This window comes from Pseudorca crassidens, chromosome 18 (assembly GCF_039906515.1).
Source record: "Pseudorca crassidens isolate mPseCra1 chromosome 18, mPseCra1.hap1, whole genome shotgun sequence".
In the NCBI taxonomy this organism is placed as follows: Eukaryota; Metazoa; Chordata; class Mammalia; order Artiodactyla; family Delphinidae; genus Pseudorca; species Pseudorca crassidens.
The window spans coordinates 57,320,510-57,339,643 of record NC_090313.1 but is presented as its reverse complement, the minus strand read 5'-3'; the positions used below and the strand labels follow the sequence as shown (position 1 = coordinate 57,339,643).

Below are 19,134 nucleotides of genomic sequence, written 5' to 3'. Positions count from 1 at the left end.
GGAGTTGTCAGTAAAGCTGGCCGCATACGTTTGTCTGCATTAGTCATTCCAGGGTGATGCTTTCTGATGCAGGTGGCCCAGCTATTGTCAGGCACTTTAATTTGCCAATTATTATACCCATGGCTAAGAACAGAGAGTGACGAGCTTCACATTTTGCTCACTGGGCAGCTTAATGTTCTTGTCACCTTACATTGAGTTTTAAATGTGCAAAGCGTAAAGAGTGTCAAACGTTTTTCTCAGACTTGGGGGTTGGGTGTGTGTGGGAGGGTTGTACCTAGTAACTTGAGTTGCTTCCGGATACAGAAATTGAAGGGCCTGATTGATTAATAAAAGAGCAAGATAATATGGCAAAAGTACATCCAGGAAGGTAACATGTGTGTACGTGTGTACATTCCCTTTCTCGACATATTTCATCCCTTAGATGTCTCTTTTTCTTTTCTTTCACAGAAGCACCACTTGCTAGTTTATGGAATCTGCATGCTAGCGTGGATGGGTTAGATTACTACCATTTAAAGAAACAGAGAGAATGGTAGGATGTTATTTACAAGCTAGCACTCAACCTTAATAATTTCCTTCTTTGAATATCCTCAGGCAACACAGGTTACCCAAAACACAGAATGAGATGCGTCATAAAATTGACATAATGAATATTCACTACCTTATGTTTTGAGCAACTTTGCTCCAGCCTGACTCACTAATGCCTTCTTTTAAAAATTGCAGTAGAGAGGTAGAAAAGCTCCTGCTGGAAAAAACTAAAACCACACTGGTCTGCTGTTCTTTTGCTTAATTGCCTGGGAGTGAAGTTGACTCATTTATGGAGACTTAACCCAGTACCACTATTAGAAAAGATTATTTAACATTATAAGAAGGCATGGGAAGATATCAGGCACACAGTATCCCAAACATAAACTTTATTTCCTATCCCCTCGAAGAATTTGTTTGCCTATAATGTTGTTCACACCACTGATAACAGAAAGTGTATTTAATAACTACTCAGAATTAATATGCTGTAATATGCATGGCTGCCTAATTTAATTTATCTCTGATTAAGCCTATTATGTTTGAGATCACTTTACAGAAGAGATTTTTTTTTTTTTTTGGCCAGCTGTAAGCTTATTTGAATTGTAATATAAGTTAATAATGTGTGAAATACCAGTGGTGCCTACTTCTCAGTGTTCTTTTTGCCAAATGACTTCCTGAGATGATGCGTACCCAGATCGTTCATACCCATACCCATTTAGTTCCTATCTTGCATGAAGGCCAGATATTGGAATAAATATGAAAATTAACTCTTTTAGGGGTCAAGGACAAATGGCACAGTGTTGCTTTAATTCTGAAATCCAGAGAGAAGGCCATCGCATTATAAAAGTAATTGAAAATCAATGACGGATAATCACGGAACATGACATAAAAGACAACACATAACTTTTGCATGATTTTCGTCCTAAATGTATTCCCTCAACGTTAAATAATCATCCGATCAGATAGAATAGGAACCTCAAGGGTTTGGCAATGAACTAAGCAGCTTTTGCCTTGATGCCTGGGTAATGAGGTCTCTTTGGTGGGCCCAGCATGAGAGAGGGAAGGGACTTGTACTGTTGCTGCTGTTCTGTGGCTTGCTCTCTGTGGTGCACACCAAGCTTGTCTTTAATGCTCCGGCTGAACCAGCTGTTCCATCTGCCAGGTTAGTTCTTCTTTTCAATGTCAGGAGTGGTTATCACCAAAAAGAGTGATAGGGCTAATTATGACCCCTTGCTCAGCAATTTGCCTCATATAGTTTGTATTGCTCAGCATGTGAACTTTATTATTTGTGTATATGTTTAAATTTAGTAGTCCGATTGCTTCTTCCCCACTCTCTGCTTGGAAGGCCCTTTCTGGCCTTCTAATTAGAATCCTACCTAGCCCTCAAAGGCCTTCTTTAAATCCTACCTGCTCTGTGCAGGTTTCCCAACCGTCTCAGGCCATAGCTGTTTCCTCTTTGAGATGCTCGTGAGGTCCTTTGCTTGATCATTTAGTCACCTTCCTGTGTTTTACAGTGAGCTGCCTGAAGGCAGAGACCCTGAGTTTGAAATCTCTGTGGTCCCACAGTACCTGCCTAACACAGTTTCTTGTGCAAAAAATTATGTCAGTAGGTGGTGGTGATCGATAATCATGACAAGGGAGAAACATACCATGAACCCTAGGTGAATACATTTAAAGTTAGTTTGTGGGTTCTCATTTGTTTTAAATATGAAGTGGAAACTTGCAGGCAATATTTTAAAAGTCAGAGATAATAAAGTAGATTTCTCCTTGCTTTGAATGGCTCTTGCTAGACCTATAGTTTGAATCTCAGAATGGATGCAAAGCAGTGTTTCTTAGCCCTGAGTAACAGTAGAGTAAGCACGGGAATTTTAGACATATATGCCGGTGACTGGGACTTACCTCCAGATCAGTTAAATCAGGGATAGTATCATTTAAAAAAAAAAAAAAAAAAAAAAAGAAAGCTAACCAGACGATTTTAGTAAGAAGCCAGAATTGAGAACCACTGGTGTAAGAGAAAGTTAAGGTCATTAAATGCATTCATCCATCTGCTGTTGGATGGCTTTCTACAGCTGTTTAGCGATGAAAGAAGAGTACTTCTAATAGGAGGATTAAAATGGCGACTTTCTGATGCAGGCATCCATTGCCACTTCCAGTCCTTCTCTCAAGCTACCAACCAAGGTGACCCACGATCTCCATTTGTCAGGGGCTGTGCTAGTTTTAGCACAGGAAGTCCTACACAGTGGGAAGCCCCTCAGTCGGTCACCCTACTACTAACACACTCATCCTTCGGATTCTACAGAATTGTTTTCTGAAAAACTTCCTCTTGAGAAGAAGGAAAAGTATTTTGGGGGTAGAAATAGAGTATTTTATGAAAATATAGAAATAATTAGAACACTTTCAAACCTTAGCAGCCTTGAGGGGCAGGAGACGTATCAAGAGAGAAAGGAAACACATCGCAACAGGTTCTAATAGAATTCCTACAATTAAAGTGAGACGGGGGCTTCATTGCATGTAGTTAATTAAAGAACATCAGAATATTCATTCACTTTTATCTCCACTATGTAGATAAATTAAGAATGATTTTGTAATGTAAGAAGGCATTAAATGGAAATCCCAAATTTGTAAATATAATCAACTAAATTATAAGCTACTTGAGGCTAGTTATTTTTAAAAGTAAGAAAACAGAGACTTACTGAAGGCTACATGGAAAGTTACTGACAGAGCATCTGGCTCCTAGATCTTTTTCTGGTAGGTTCTTTGGCCTCTTTCCTACTATATCCTTTCGTTCCCAGCAAACACTTTGCACAGTCTTTTCCTTTCAGATAAAAGTAAATGTTGGTAGATTGATAGAAAAAGTGAACGTATTTTACTATTAGAAATAATTTAACTGGTGGATTTGTAATTGTAGCATGGAAATGTATTCATCATGAACACACATTTGAGTTTTATTCTGGTTATCACGGTTCAGTCCTGCAGTCTAAGGATTAATTTATCCCACAGTTATTTTCCATTCCAGTCACATTGGTCACCAGGCAGCCAGTCCGCTCACTACATGGTTGATTCATTTCATTCACTGATTGCCAAAGTTGCCAGATGTGTCCCAGTAATATGTCTGTCTTCATTGGCAGCAGTTCAGTGGATGCTTTGGTGATCAGCTGCTCAAGACATTGACGGTACCACATAGATGAAATGTTAAACTATACTTAGAAATATCTGGTTTCACTGGAATGGCGATAGATTTTTCTCCCACTCTAAAAGTTATATGCTGCTATACACGTCACGTTTACGCTTCTTTCCTTAACCAAACGTTTACGTGAAGTAGTAAAACTCAGAGCAGCATATTACAGAATGAGAAACCGCAGATCAGCTCATCCGTCTTTTCCAAAATATGCTACTATTTGGGGGGAAAAATAGGGAGGATTTGTAGGCGGATAAGTTTGTAATATGCCAGGTAAAACAAAATCAAACTGCTGCCTTAAATGGGGGAGGGGGCGAGCATGGGATGAAGGGGTCATATTCCAAAATTATCCAGCCGCAGAACTCTTTATTGTGAACATCTGGAGGGACGTCATCCAACCTCCTAATTTTATAGTTAAATAAACTACAAAAAGGTTAAGGAACTGATCCAAAGTCAAATACTTTAACTTTTTTTCCAGGCCTCCTTCCCACACCCCTACTTTCACAATGCTTTCCCTAATTGCCTGTAAGAGCTTCCCCGTTGCTTTTCAGTGGCTGGCAAGTTGCTTCTAGTTGACCAGCACACCAGTGATCTGATGCCTAAAAATGGAAGTGAAAACTCTTCACTTAGAGAGTGTATTTTTAGAGTTAAGGTGTCAATATCTTCTCATGTTCTGATTTTAATAGCTTGTATTTATTGGACACCTACAATATGTCAGGTTCTTCATATGCATTTTACAATTTCATCCATATGACAACCTGCAAAATAGATAATAGTATGTCCATTTTCCTTGTGGGGAGGTTATCAGCTCCCTGAAGGTCATACATTCAATAAGTGGAAGAGTCGGGATGCAAAACAAGGTCAGTCTGACTACAAAGTTTTTCATCTTATCAAAAAGCTCAAAAGTGTGATTACAGCTACATTAGAAGCATTCCTTGACAACATGGTTAACTTTTTAGAAGCTTATTGGCCCATAATTGAGTGTGGCACAGAATAAAGAGGATGACATAATTTTAGGTAGACAAATTTGTAAGAAATATACTCAGGAAAGTAAAAATATCTTCAACTAATATATTAAAAGGATAACCAGCAAGCTGACTTAAATTTGTTTGGGGGATGAAGTGAGGAATGCATATATATATATATATATATATATATATATATATATGCAGTAAAAGGGTCAGTACATAATTAGAAGGTGATCTGTATATGTAATTGTGAGAATTTCTTATGTGGGTAGTTTCTTGCTGGATAATGGTGATTTTTTTATATGAATTTTGGGTGCAAGTTGTTGAATGAATGACTGGAGTTTCACAGCTAATGTTCAGGGCAGAAATTACTCAACTGCCTTCCAAGTGAGTGATCATTGTTTAGTTACCTTAAAGGCAGATGATTTTCTGCAGTCTCTCTTCTTATTTAATAAACTTACATAGCTTTTCTTAAAATAGTTATTTATTTAGGCCAATCCTCTCACTATTCTATTTTTAAATCATTTTCTTGATGTCTGTTTCTTTCTTTTTTTCCTCCCCCCATCCCTCCATCTCTCCCTCCTCCCTTCCCTTCCCTCCCTCCCTCCCTCCCTCCCTTCCTTCATATTTAAAATTTGATGTGGCATCTGCCTCAAATTGACTGTTGGTCCAAATTTCTAGAGCCAGGATAATAATGAGAGTCTATAAAGATAAATTTATGGAGGAGTTTAACTCACTTTGCCTGGTACTCCCTAGAAAGTCAGAGAGAATTAAAGTGATTTCAGTAATATCCTACCTGAAAGTATTACAGTTGTTACGTAGTTAGTAGTTGATTTAGGGCAACACCTAAAGTTCTCTGGATAAACTTTCTAGAGTGAAGTACATAATAAGTACATAAGTACAAAATAAAATTTATAAGACTGGTAACTTGTCGTTCTGTCAGATTGAACACATGCATTTATATCTTCTAATTCCAAAAATCTCCCTAAAATTTCAGCAAAGAATTTAAAAAAAGCTATACACAGATTGAGAGTGAGAGAGAACAGAGGGGGAGGTGGTACTAAACAAGAGGTGTCAGCAAACTTTGGGAAGATGGCCCAGTGATGGAGGGGGAGTGGCTGAGGGGTACTGAGAGAAGCCCACAGATGGATTCTGCAAGGACCCTGGGGAGACTTAAGAAGGGTGTGAGGGTGAGCCTGCAAAAGGGGGGACTAGTTCACAGTAGTTACAGAGTAGTTAGCAGTCAGTAGTACTTAGTGGAATGGAGTGCAGGGACTAGCTCGGCCCTGTTCCTCTCCCGCCCTCACACTGCCACTACCAAATGTCCATCCCTGCTGGAGGCGTGAGGCATAGTCTTGGGCTGAATTGAATCAGAGATGCTCTGGACTCAGGGAAACGAGGCCCAGGATGGAGAGGTGAAACCAGGAGAATTAAGTGAAACTCTGTAGAGTGAACAGGTGAGACCCTCCTGGACTGTTCTACAACGTAGCTCCCAAAGCACCTGTAGCCAGGGACAGGCTCTTTATTTTTTTATTTGATTTTTATTTTATATTGGAGCATAGCTGATTAACAATGTTGTAGTAGTTTCAGGTGTACAGCAAAGTGATTTGGTTATACATATACGTGTATCTATTCTTTTCCACATTCTTTTGGGACAGGCTCTTTAGACAGCAGTTTAAAGGATTCTTATCTAGAGAAACTGAATGACTCAAAGAGATGACCTGACTTGCATTTGGAGTCCCTATCGGAATGGCTAGATTCCTACCCAGTTACCTCATGGGACGCCTGCCAGGTGATACGCACACCCTGCCAGTGTTTCTAATCAGTTGTGTAGGGACTCACTGTACCTAAATATAAATAAATTGTATATCTTCTTTATATATGTGTTACATATATGTGTGAAAGTCTTAAATATAAATGAATAGTGAGAGGATCACCAGATACTGGAGTATGGCTCCCAGCAGAAAATATGGAGTAAAATATCGAGATCAGAACAGAGAGAGAGAAACGGGTGGGGGGGCTCGGGAAAAAACAGATAATTCAAGAAGCGAAAGAAGAGCTTTTAAAAATCTATTATATCTTCAGAAAGATGGGAGACAATATTATATCCATGAAATAAAAGGTAAATTCTATAAAAAAAGAAACACTCAGAAAATAAGAAAGAGATCTTAGAAATTAAACTCAGAGTTAAAAAAAAATATTCAGAGGTGTAAAAGGTAAAGTCCAGCAAACTTTCTAGAAAGTAGATTAACAGGCAAAGATGGGTAGTGGGGTGGGAAAAAGAAGGTAAAAGAGGTATTGGATCAGTCCCCAAGGTTCAGCATTTCGCTACAGAGGTTCCGAAACGAGAAAATAGATAAAATGGTGGGGAGACAAATATCAGAGAATAATTCAAGAAAACTTGCAAACCAGAACAACAGGAATTTCCAACTTTAAAGGGAAGAGAAAGTGCCCAGAACAATGGATAAGAAAATATCCTCATTAAGGTTTTTTTACTGTGAGATTTCAGAAAACCAGGGACTAAAAAGGAGATTCCTAAACCTTCCAGAGAAATAAAACAGGTCACAGATAAAAGAGCAGGAGAACCAGTGGCCTCAGACTTCTCACCTGCAACACTGGATGCTAGAAGACAGTGAAACTCAGCCTGCAAAATTCTGAGGGGGACGAATTTTTACTTAGAATTAAATGACAAGCTTAATTAGCAAGCACGCGTGAGAGTAGAATTAAGACTTTTTCAGACACGCAAGGAAGGTCTCAACAAACTTACCTCCCATGTACCTTTTCTTAGGAAGCTACTAGAGAATGAGCTCCACAAAAATGAGGATGTAAACCAAGAAAGAGGAAACCATGGGATCCAGGAAGCGGGGGACCCAACACAGGCGAGAGGCACAGGGATTTCGCAAGATGGTGTTAAAAAGAAGCCCCAGGACAACAGGTGGGCAGCTGGCCTGGGAAACCACTAGACCGGACGGACTCAATGGTAGGCTTGTGGAGGGAAAAACAGATCTGAGAGATTCATTGGTTGAGTTGCTCACGCCAAAAACGGTTTTAGTAGGGCTTTTATAGTTCCTTTGAAAAGGTCAAGAGTGATTAGTAATAGATACACACAAGAAGGAAGGAAGAAAAAGGTAGCACCAGGAAAAAAAATATTGAACAAGCTAGGAAGTGCGTTCTTATACTGCGTGGCTCAGTAGTAAACAATATTATGTGGTCACAACAATGTAAACACAGAATATCGATTTAACCCCAAATTGCAGTTTAATCAACTGGAAAGATGGGGGAAGAACGCTTGTTGGGAAGTGGTGATGGTGTAACAGTGTCAAGTTTTCCTCATTTTGCAGGGTAGTAAGACATTAGATAATCTCTAAAAATGATCATTTAAGAAATATCAGTGTACATAGATCACTTAAATATATGGATTCAGATATCAGAATTGAAAGTTAAAAGTGGTGTCCTTTCTTTGCCATGACAGGATTCAACCTCCTTGACGGGGGAGAGCTGGGTTAGACTTACTGGTTAGTCTTCCTGCCCTGGGCCAGCCCATAGATTAACCGAACTTGAGAGCAACTGCTTGGGGCAAAAGTCTTACCCCTGCTCTGGCAAGTCATTATCTTTCACAGTAAAAGCAAACCACAAACAAAAAAGAGGTTTCTGGGGAGCTAGGAGGGGGTGGTGGAGACAGGTGGGGATGGCTGGTTTTGATTATAGCCCTCTTACGGAGTACTTGCTTTTTTAAGCTACAGGCGTATATTACTTTCATAAGTATTAAGTTGGTTTCTTAAATTACTGGAATTGGAAATAGAGGTTATCAAACCAAAGTGTGCAGTACCCCTCCGCCCCATAAAAGCAAAAACAGAAAAAGAGGAAGAGGTTGATGGTGCTTTTCTTGACACCTTTCAAGACTCATTTATTTATCTCATATCTGATGGCAAGGTGGGAGCCTCAGAACCGTCTGCCAGTCTCACTCCAACCAACATCTCCTGTCATCTGCGACCACCCCCCATATTCTGTGTTTAAGCTCTTAGTGGGCTGCTTCGTGTTCCCTTTGTAATACCTGTATTTTCCCTCACCTGGGCCTTTGCTGGCTGTGCAGTTATATTCACCTTCCATTCATACATGTTCTCAAAACACACACACATACACGCACGCACGCACACACACACACATATCCCTTCCCAAAGTCCCCTGGTCCCACCTGCATCCCTGCCTGTTTATATCTCAGCCAGGATCCCTCTCTGGATCATAGCATCCTCCCCTCTCCTTTAGTTCCTGTTACATTGTCCTTGGCACCACTAACTGATCACACACTGCTTTCAATCACGGTCATTTTTCCCCTTGTCCAGTCTTTGTTAAGAGCTAGCAGGTGACAAGGGCAGGAACCATACTGCACAGATATTTATTCCTCCTACAGAGCCCGGCAGAGTGCTGACATAATCCAGGTACTGCCTCAGATAATAATTAAATGCATAAATGAATCTTTCATTAAGTGTGAAATATGTTCAGTCATATGGCCCAATGCTAAACATCTGTAACCATGTAAATAAATATTACTAGAAGGTAAGGAGTTTTTGCTCCTTATTGTTTTAAGGAAGCTTACGTGCGTTCTCCTAAAAGAGGAAGATTGTAGTCAGAGCCCAGATGGTTAACTCCTCCCTAAAATTTGTGCTTGTGCTTCCTTTGTGGGGAATGTGGAAAACTTGTCACCTGGAGGGTTTGTATTTGACTCCGCAGGGGTTACAGGGTAGCCTGGCATTGAGGAAAATGTTGCAAGTAGGTTGTCGCCTTGCCCTCAGGGTAGAGAAGCTCCTAGACACCCCCCTGCACCTGGTGGATGTAGCCCTGCCTAAGATGGGGCAGAAGGAAAACCACTAATATGAAGCAGGCATTCAGTGAATACTCAGTTATCACATGGCCACCTGGTCGAGTGGCACGCTCGGGCTCCCAGCCACAGCTTCACGTCTAATTGCTCTTTCTACTTCATCAGGCTTTATACCGTGCTTCCCAAATCTCCTTATGACCGCTCAGACGATCACCTAATAAGTTCAATAACAAGCTTAATCTAAAACATTCCCTTTGCTTAAGTAACAGAATGCCCATCAGTATTATGGTATATGCGCACAGTGGAGTACTATGGGGCCATTAATAAGAATGAGGTAGATCTTTAAGTTGTGATACGGCAAGGGCTTTAACACGTATTGCTAAAGGAAAATGTAAATGTGGAATAGGATGACCTCTTTCATGTCTCTGCTCAAATACCATCTTTTCCATGAGGCCTTCCTTAACCACTGCATTTATAATAGCAAATGTTCCCCGCCCCTCCCCCCTACTCCACCGGCTTTTTCTTTATTATCATTTATCCTTATTTGACATAATGTTTATTTCACTCTTTTGCTTATGATCTAGCTCCCCTACTGGAATGTGAGGTGCATGAGGGATGTTGCATGTCTTACTTACTCCTTTTCCCCCTGGAAAAATGAATGGCTGGGTGAATGAATTTGTATGAAAAAGTTTATTATTTGCATAGAAGGTTACTATTTGCCCAGAATTTCTAGAAGGCTACACAGACCTAACGGTAGTTCTCTCTGCGCAGTAGAAATGGAAGCACATGGGAGGAAGGCAGACTTTTGTTGTTTATATCTTACCATGGACATGCGTCACTTTTTAAGATAAAGACACTAGTGTACTAGGGAATCCCGTGTGAAGTGTTTCTCGAATAGCTGTAATAAAATAGAAGTTATTTAGTCAGCACCATTTATTTCTGGTCCTGAAATAATGAACATCATTCAGAATTTCTCTTCTGTTCAGAATTCAAGTTGTAAATGGTCCATGATTCAAGTCCACACTTTATATTTTACAAAGCCTTTACCAACAGAGACATTTTATTTTCCACTGGAGTGGAACCATCTGTACATGTGTTGAGGTGGGAAAAAATTCAGGTTTGGGGCCAGATACATTTGTATCTTCTGACTTTCAGCTAAGTGACCTGGGCGGGTTACTTAACTACCCTGAGCCTCAGTTCCCTTCCCTGTAACACTGGGATAATTTTTCCTAAGAGCAAAGGATGTTGTCCAAGCAAAACAAGATGAAGTCTGCGTATTCAGGGCCAAGCAGTATCTGGTTCAAAGCAGGGTTCGGCAAGTGTCAGGTTCTTCCCTCTTCCCCGCAGAAGGTGACCAAGGGATATTCTTAGCCCTAACTATTCAAAGCATGGCCCCAACATCACCAAGGACTTTATTAGAAATGCAAAATTTCAGGACTTCCCTGGTGGTCCAGTGGTTAAGACTCCATGCTTCCACTGCAGAGGCTGCAGGTTTGATCCCTGGTGGGGGAAGTTACCCATGCCGTGGGGCGTGGCCAAAAAAAAAAAAAAATCAAAATCTCAATGCCCACCTGACCTAATGAATCAGAACCTGTAGTTTAACAGAATACCCAGGTGATTCCTATGCACATTAAAGTTTGAGAAGCTCTGTTTTTATGCTTCTTTCAAGTGTTTCAGACAGGCTTGTATTAATCTTATTTTATCTTCTGTATTTTATAAGATGTATTTTGACATCTTAGAGTCTTGCAGATGCCAAGGAGGCACTGCCCTTCCCAGGGTTAGCTAATTCCTAGAGACAGCAAACAGCTTGCCTGGGAGCACACCTTAGATTACCAAGTGAACCAATCCTGAGGCCATGCCCACACCTGCCCCTTTTTATCAGGCTCCTGCAGTCCAGAACACTATCCCCCTGCCCTAAGTCACACCAGGGCCAGGTGCTGGACAATTAGGAATCATCCCTGTGCCCCAGAACGCACTGAAATTATTGAAGCTATCCAGTCCTAAACCTGCTTAGCCTGCAGAAACCACAGGAAAGGCTTTTGCCCACGTTTTTCCCTTACTTCCTCTCCTCCTGAGCAACCCTGCTGCCTCTGCACGTGGCCCTGCGTGGCCTGATGTGGCACCTCGTGCCTCTTCCTCTTGGAAACCATATGTAACAAACTGTCTTTTCTACGGCAGGCATCTCCTAACCTGTTCCCCATACCATACCTGCATAAAACCACAACCCTAGATACATTTAAAAACAGGGCTGCCGGGTTATATGCCACGTTTAAACTTTTTTCCCGGGTTGAATGCCACTTGCCAGTCCTTCCCATTCACCTTGCCGACTTTGGTTTCATTTGGAGAAGCGTGCAGGTGCCCAGCAGAGCCAGATGTTCTGATGGGGCATGACTAACAGGCTGAAAACACAGGAGGGTGCTAAGCCACTTCATCAGCCTGAAGTTACTTTTAAAGAAAGATGATCAAATACAGCCATGAACAAGGTTGTACATCTGCCTAATGCAGTCTAACTACATTGAATGGCAATCATGGTCCTTAAGCCCGAGCTTTGTACACTCCAGAAACTGTTAATACAAATGATTAAGACCTATATACATTAATGTGTATAAAATAGCGAATAAGAACCTGCTGTATAAAAAAATAAAATTCAAAAAAAAAATAGTAAAGAGTAAAAACAAAACAAAACAAATGATTAAGACCTCCAAGATCGTGGAACTGTTTGAATTGAAACACACAAACTTATTTACAGTATTCTGAGATGTCAAGGAAATGAATGAAAACCTGCCATCCACATCCATTTATTTCTTCCCTGTGGCTTCTTAATATGGCGTATATGTTTTAGGTAGAAATAACTCCTACCAAGGAGTGGCTGTCATGTCACCAAGTAGCTTCCCTTCCCACATTTGCCTTTACCTCTTCTCTCTTCTGTTTTGAAAAGAATCTTGGTATATGGAAGTGAGCTAACTGAAGCTGAAGTGAATAAAAGCAAATATTAAAAGAACATAAAAGGGACTTTTCTTCCTATGACTCAAAGAAAAAAAAATGCAATAAGGAATATCTATTTCAGAAATATTCCACATGTGTTAGATAATGAGAACAGAAAATAATTTCATAGTAACTTTTCCCTTATAAAAATTTTGTACTACAATTTTATTAAGGAATTAGGATTTGATTAGCAACTTTTAATTAGAAATATTAGACAAGGAAATTTTCCATTATTTTATGACTATCAGTTTTGCTTCCATAAAAAAATAAACCCACACACACACACAGGTAACTATGTGAGGTGACGGATGTGTTATTAACTTCATTGTGGTCATCATTTCACAATATTTGTGCACTGATGAAAAATTAATCAATAGTCGATCTAAGAAAAAAATTGTAAATTTTATTCAAACCAACCTGAGGATTATAACCCGAGAGACAGTGTCTCAGAGAGCTCTGAGAGCTGTTCCGAAGAGGTAAAGGGGGAAGGTCAGTGTATATGTGATTGTGGAGAAGGAGGGGTCCATGCAGTCAAGCACACATCTTGGTAGAAGGTTACTACTATTTGTAAGGAACAGATATAGTTAATGGTTTTAGTGCTTTTCGAAGTATGGGGAGATGTAAGAAACTGAGCTCATAAAATTTTCTCCTGAAAATATCAGCTATCTAAGGGTCAGTTCTGCCAGTTTTCCTAGAGCACGAAGTACTGCATCCTGATCTTTGCCCTGAATTCCTTTCAGGGTGCATCGTAGGTCAGCGACTGCAGTGATCAATGACTTGAGTCTTGTAGAACTCCATGGTGAACAACATTCTTTATTTTGCAGTCCCCTCCTTTTCAGCCGTAATTTCTACCAAGGTTTTGGAGGTATACCATGACCAATTTGTCCCACTATGCTAGGAATGCTCATTCCCAGGTAAGGCAAGTATTTCGTTGATGGACCACTCAGTGTGCTATTACTGGACTGGGCCCTGTTAACAGTAGCCAAAAGCCCAATTTTATAGGTAAGGGAACTGAGACTCTGTTACGGTCTGGGAGATGGTTCCCTCTTGTTGTTTCTTTCCACATCTAGGGTTGCACTATTACCATCATGGATCTTACAGAGCTCTGTATTTGGTCAGTTGTTTCAAGTCACCTCGTCGTCATTATTTCTTATCAGAGGCTCAGTCACACATCTGGTAATGCAAGAAACAATAATCTTGGAAAACAGGCAGAATACAAGTAACACAATACAAGTAATATAAGAATACAAGTAATATAGCTAGTAACATGAGTAAGGTCATAAGTAGTTAAGCTAAGGACTTCCATTGGGGGGTGCCCAGTATCTCCTCAGTCTTTTGACCAATGAGGTCTGCACCAATCGCTGTCTTTAAGGGAAATGATATATTGGCTTTGTATCAATACATAAAGTGCAGCAGAGATGTCTGTACATACAAGGCGAGTGGCGGGTCATCCTGAGCCCTTACGGGATTGAAACAGGAATGTTACCTTCCAAGGAGTTACATGGCTGGTGCCAGAAGAAGAGAAATTGATCTTTATGGTTGAGCCGGCCTTTCTGCCATTGGGGAGGTCTGGTTAATGCAAAAAGCAGGTGCACAGTGCACACCAGAGGGGAGGGAGGAGGCCCAAACGGGCAGAGAAAAAACTTTCTGTTTAAATTTTTCTGATTTTGCCTTCAAATACGAATTTTTATTTCATCATATGTATATCAAATCCTGTTAAATGCATGTCATACAATTTTATTTCTCAATTATACTTTGATAATGCTGGGAGGGGAAAAAACTTATTTGTCATGATGATAAAAAGAAACTTTGGCTACAGATATCAGGATTTTGTTTTCCATACCTGGCCCTATCAGATTCAACATTACAGCCCGAGCAGTGTCTAAAATTTGACTTGTGGTGTGGCCTGCACAAATGACAGCGTCACCTGAAACCACCTGCTTGTTTCTCAGTAGGTATTTTGTTTGATTGCTCCTTGACCCTTTTCCAAGAAACCTAATTTGCCCAGGGGAGTCTCACACAGGAAAAGAGTGTTTGCATCTGCTTAGGGAAATGTGCCTGAAATAATGACTTATTTAGAACGAGTAACAGAATGGAATGGAATGGATTGATAAGCCAGTTTGAGCAGGCAGAGAGCAACCCAGGCCTCGTAACTCTTATAAAAGGAGTCCTGCAGCAAAGCAGTTTGCCCAGACCGCCTGCCAAAACCCATCTCCCTTCAAGGAACGTTGTCTCTGTAAACTCCGTGCAAAATTCTGACTCCTACAAACGCCTCGAGGCACGCTATCTCAAGTTCCACTTATACTTCTAAGATGGTGCGGATTTCTCGGTTCAGCCCTGCAGACCCCAGGGTAGAAATTGCTCTCCGAGGTATGTTACCCATTTTAAACTTCCTCGAGTCCTTCAGATGACTGCAGAGCGCTGGGTGGTGGTAGTGCTGTGCCCGGTAGTTAAGGCACTTCCTTGGTGGCCAGGAGAGGTGGCAGGTGTGCTGAGACCTGGCTTCCCCCAAGAGAGAGTTGGACTCAGCTTCTTTCCCACTTAAAATGAACCAGGCAGTCAGAAGTAGGGAGTAGGGAGCCGACATCCATCTAGCAGAATGAAGGATGAATTGAAGCAAAGAAAAAAGAAGAAAAGAGAAGAAAACAGAACATTGCCCCTGCATGGCTCTTTTGTGCTGCTCCATTTCCCATTTCTGTTGCTTTGTCTTTTTTCTCTTCACTTGTCTGCCAAGAAGTTATAGTTGATTTGATTATAACCATAGCCTCAAGGTTGGCAGCTCTGAAATGTCAGAGGTAACAGAAAGCTTCTTAAAATAAATTTTGAAAACGTGCAGCTAGATTAATTTCTTTCCATCTTAATGTTTCTCCGCTATTTAATACAAAAACAAAAACAAAAAACACCACCACAGAAAACCCCACAGCCCAACCATTGACCATATTTCAGTTAGCAAGTTTAAGCTTAAATAAATTTCTGTTTATGCAGAGTGGTAAGGAGAGCTTCCCTTTTTTAAAAAAAAAATTTAAATCTATCTTTGCACAATTAGCAAATTATTAAATGACCTTTCCTTCAAAGTCTGCAAGCACTTGCTTGTTTCCACTAGTAAGAGAACATGTTGTACAAGGTTCACGTTGATTAATTGACAAATGCTGATAAAATCAAAACAGGGCTAAAATGCAGTCCACCAGCATTTTAAATTCCTTTTGTTCAATAATGTTTCAAGTGCCTATACATTTATGGTTCACCTTTCAATGAATATTACTGTCGTAATGGAAACATCTGTTGTGGAAACGTATGTCTGAAGATGACAGTCAGAAACCCCAGGTAAAACTAAACATTTCTAAATCTGTCTATGCTTTTCTGCTCAATTAAAAGTACTGATTGCTGTGAGCACTTTAAAGGTGGATGCTTTATATTTTATGCGAAATGAACACTAACACATTTTAATACATTTTGAAATTCAGGTACCCTTGATTGACCTAAGTATAGTGTTCCATACATTCATAGAGAGCGTCAACCATACAAATCAGTAAAGAAATGCTCTAAACTACTAGCCTCACGCCATTCACTGAAAGCACGGCATTCTTAGCTCATTGCCACCCAGCTGTTTTGGCAGCTCTGCTGGGCTCCGTTAGAGGGCCTGGAGCTTGGCTGTTTCACACTCAGATGTGTTTCAGACATCGAAGATGCTTGGCCAAACCCAGATTCCCGTTTTTTACTCATAAGCAGCTGTCCAGTAGAATTTCTTGCATCCCAGGACAAACCTGAAGGTGCCGAGGATCCCAGCAGGAGAAAATGTACGTTAGGTCACAGACTGTCCTGCAGAGTTCCCACACCCATCCTGTCGTGGTCCTTACTCCCTGGATAGACTCAGAGATTCTGGTGCCTCAAGAACCACCCTAGTTGGGGCTTCCCTGGTGGCGCAGTGGTTGAGAGTCCGCCTGCCGATGCAGGGGACGTGGGTTCATGCCCCGGTCCGGGAAGATCCCACATGCCACGGAGCGGCTGGGCCCGTGAGCCATGGACGCTGAGCCTGCGCGTCTGGAGCATGTGCTCAGCAACGGGAGAGGCCACAACAGTGAGAGGCCCAAGTACCGCAGGAAAAAAAAAAAAAAAAAAGAACCACCCTAGCATGTAGATTCAGGGCTCCACCCAATCTGATAGTTTTATCTGGGCCATCTTCAAAAGTCCTGCCTCATCCCAGTTCTTGGGAAATTAGATATCGTCCAAAAGTGTCTTTGACATACTCTTCTCAACAAAGTCATTCTAACTCAGCAAATATTTGCCAATTCTGCTAGATGCCAGGCCCTGCGCTGGGCCCTGGGGTTGCAGATATAAACCCAGACAGACTCTCTATCCTGAGGGAGCTTACAGTATCCAATCATAACTGTCAACATTTGCAAATTGTTATTTGAGAGATGTCTTTACATAGTTTGCCAAATTCTTTTGAGTCCCCATAGGATGCCAGGCGCCATTCTAGGTCTTCAGTAAATATTCTAAATGTTTTCTTTGTCTGGTAATCATCAGAGACCACTACGTTCTGGTGGCCCCCTGAGGCAAATCCCATTTGCGAGTCTTCTGTGGGAACTACCTCAGTTGCTGGTTACCAGGTAACAGTTGTACTCAAGAGTACCACAGCTGCCAGACCTGGATTGGTCAGTGGAACTGAACTGAGAGCATCACTCTGAACTCAAAGGATGTGCCGCCCTCAGGATGGGCGTGAAGATCCTGGAGCAGGAATGTGGGGCTGGTGATAACGGACTTAAGGACAATTTGGGCCATTTAGAATCAGGCTGATTGGGGAATGTAGAGGCACATTAAACTGACAAGCCAGGGCAGAGGTCACTGGGCCAGTAAATGGTAGAATTCCAAGTGACTGACTAGAAGGTAAGGACAGAAAGCAGACTAGTGGAGGCAACCCGTTAGAACAGATCAGACAAGGTGAGTTGTTGGAGCCGGCAGCCCAGCCAGCACATGAGCATTCCAGAACCTCAGCCACTGCTGCTGGCATGGGTCCAGCCATCACATCACGAGAATGAGACATAAGGATGATAAACAGGGAGAAAACCTCTCCCATGGAACTTGGTCACAGGAAGTAAAATGTGCTTCGAGTCACCTAGATTACAGGCTGAGAGCAGACCGGGCAGCGTGGCAGAGAATTTCTGAGTTTGGGCTCATTACGTTCTCGCAGCCCAGACATCATTAAGACAGCGTCTGGCACGCGATAAACACCGTTCTGCCAAACTGACCTGCGTCCTGAGAGGGAGGCAGGTTCCAAAATGAAGCGGTTTGTCTATGGCAATATTATAAAAATTAAATTAAACTGCCCTGCCACTTAATGGAGACCAAAGAAAAGCCACAGGAGAGTCAGACACATGAGGAGGGGGACCGTTTGTCTAAATGATACACGCACTGCCCCTGTATTGATGTCGTTCCCTCCTTCGGTTTCTTTCCTGTGGGGTGGCATTTAGCAAGGAGAGGACAGAGCCGCACAGAACTGGGAAGTTGGACGTGTGTGTGGTGAGCTGTGAGCTGGTCGGAGATGTTTTCCTCGTGGGAGCATTTGGAAAGAAAGAAATGAAGAGGGAAGGGTGGAGGACCGAGGCCCTGCAGAACTCCCAGGTTTAAGTCTGCGAGATGCCAGAACTGGGTGACTTGCCTGCGGCTCGCCCAGGATCCCTTCTGATCTTCCCTCGGGAAGGCACTGCCTGCCCGTCTCCATCGCCCAGGGGCTCTTTTATGTTGATGGCAATAGCCACCAGTCAAAAGAGTGGGAAAGATGATTCCTTGTGACCTTAATAAAAGTCCTGTCGTGCTAGTGTTGGGCATCACACCCGGAAGCTGCTAAAACACAGTCTCTTTCAAAATGTCCTACGTCCCCGAGCTGGGCGGGCGAGACATGACAACGACCCCGTCGAACAGCAGTTACGCTCGCTGCCGCTCTGACCCCTGAAGCCGTGAAGGACCACAGAGCCATTCCTCACTCTGCACTCCCGAACCAACGTTCCCTGTTTCGACACTAGATGGAGCATTGTTATATTACAGTGGCTCTCAAATGTGAATATGTAAAACCCAGAAGGCTGACAACGTTTCTTTAGAACATCGTAGTATTCTGCCGAATCGGAGAACATTGGGAGAGGCAAGCCAATGCGAAGTGTGTAATCCAAAAACTGGCTTTTCCTTTCCACCTGAGAAAACCGTGACCAGCCCAAGTTCATGCAGTGAGTCAGCAGCAGACCCAGAGCCAGAAGCCAGAACCCAAGTCTAGCGAGACCCAGGCAGCCCCACCGTCTGCACACCTGCCCGGGGAGGAGGGGTGACACGTGGATCTAGGGAGCCACAGGCTCAGCTCTCCAAAGCTGCCTTCTTTTACATGGGGAATAAGAAGAGGGTTAAGTCTCCAAGGCACGTCTTCCTAAAAATGCACTCTTCCTGCATCTTGGCTCTACTGGTTGATGGCTCAGAGAGAACAGTGAACACAGTCCAGACACTTGGTTCGTTTAGCTTTTTAACCCCTCTCTCACACACAGGCACACACACCCATACACTTACACATACACGCACACCTCTTTGAAAAAATACCAATATGAATGAATTAACTTTTATAAAATGAATAAGCAAAACTATAACCTATTATATTTAGGTTCCTGCTGACTTAAATT

The 19,134-nt window shown here is 41.9% G+C and overlaps 1 protein-coding gene across 7 annotated transcripts in view; it reads left to right on the top strand.

Moving 5' to 3' along the window:
• Positions 1–19,134, top strand: part of ENOX1 (ecto-NOX disulfide-thiol exchanger 1) — a 604,516-nt gene that overhangs the window by 331,640 nt on the left and 253,742 nt on the right. For 3 of the 7 annotated variants that reach the window (XM_067713984.1, XM_067713983.1, XM_067713980.1), the window contains exon 1: positions 7,628–7,648. The exons of 2 other annotated variants lie outside the window; for them this stretch is intronic. Coding sequence is in view for 2 of the 5 variants with exons in the window: in XM_067713979.1 (XP_067570080.1) it covers positions 7,516–7,603 (88 nt within the window). In the remaining 3 variants the exon portion in view is untranslated. Of the gene's footprint in view, positions 1–7,456; positions 7,604–7,627; positions 7,649–19,134 lie in introns of those variants that run through there. 2 more of the 7 variants (XM_067713979.1, XM_067713981.1) reach the window with 1 other exon arrangement.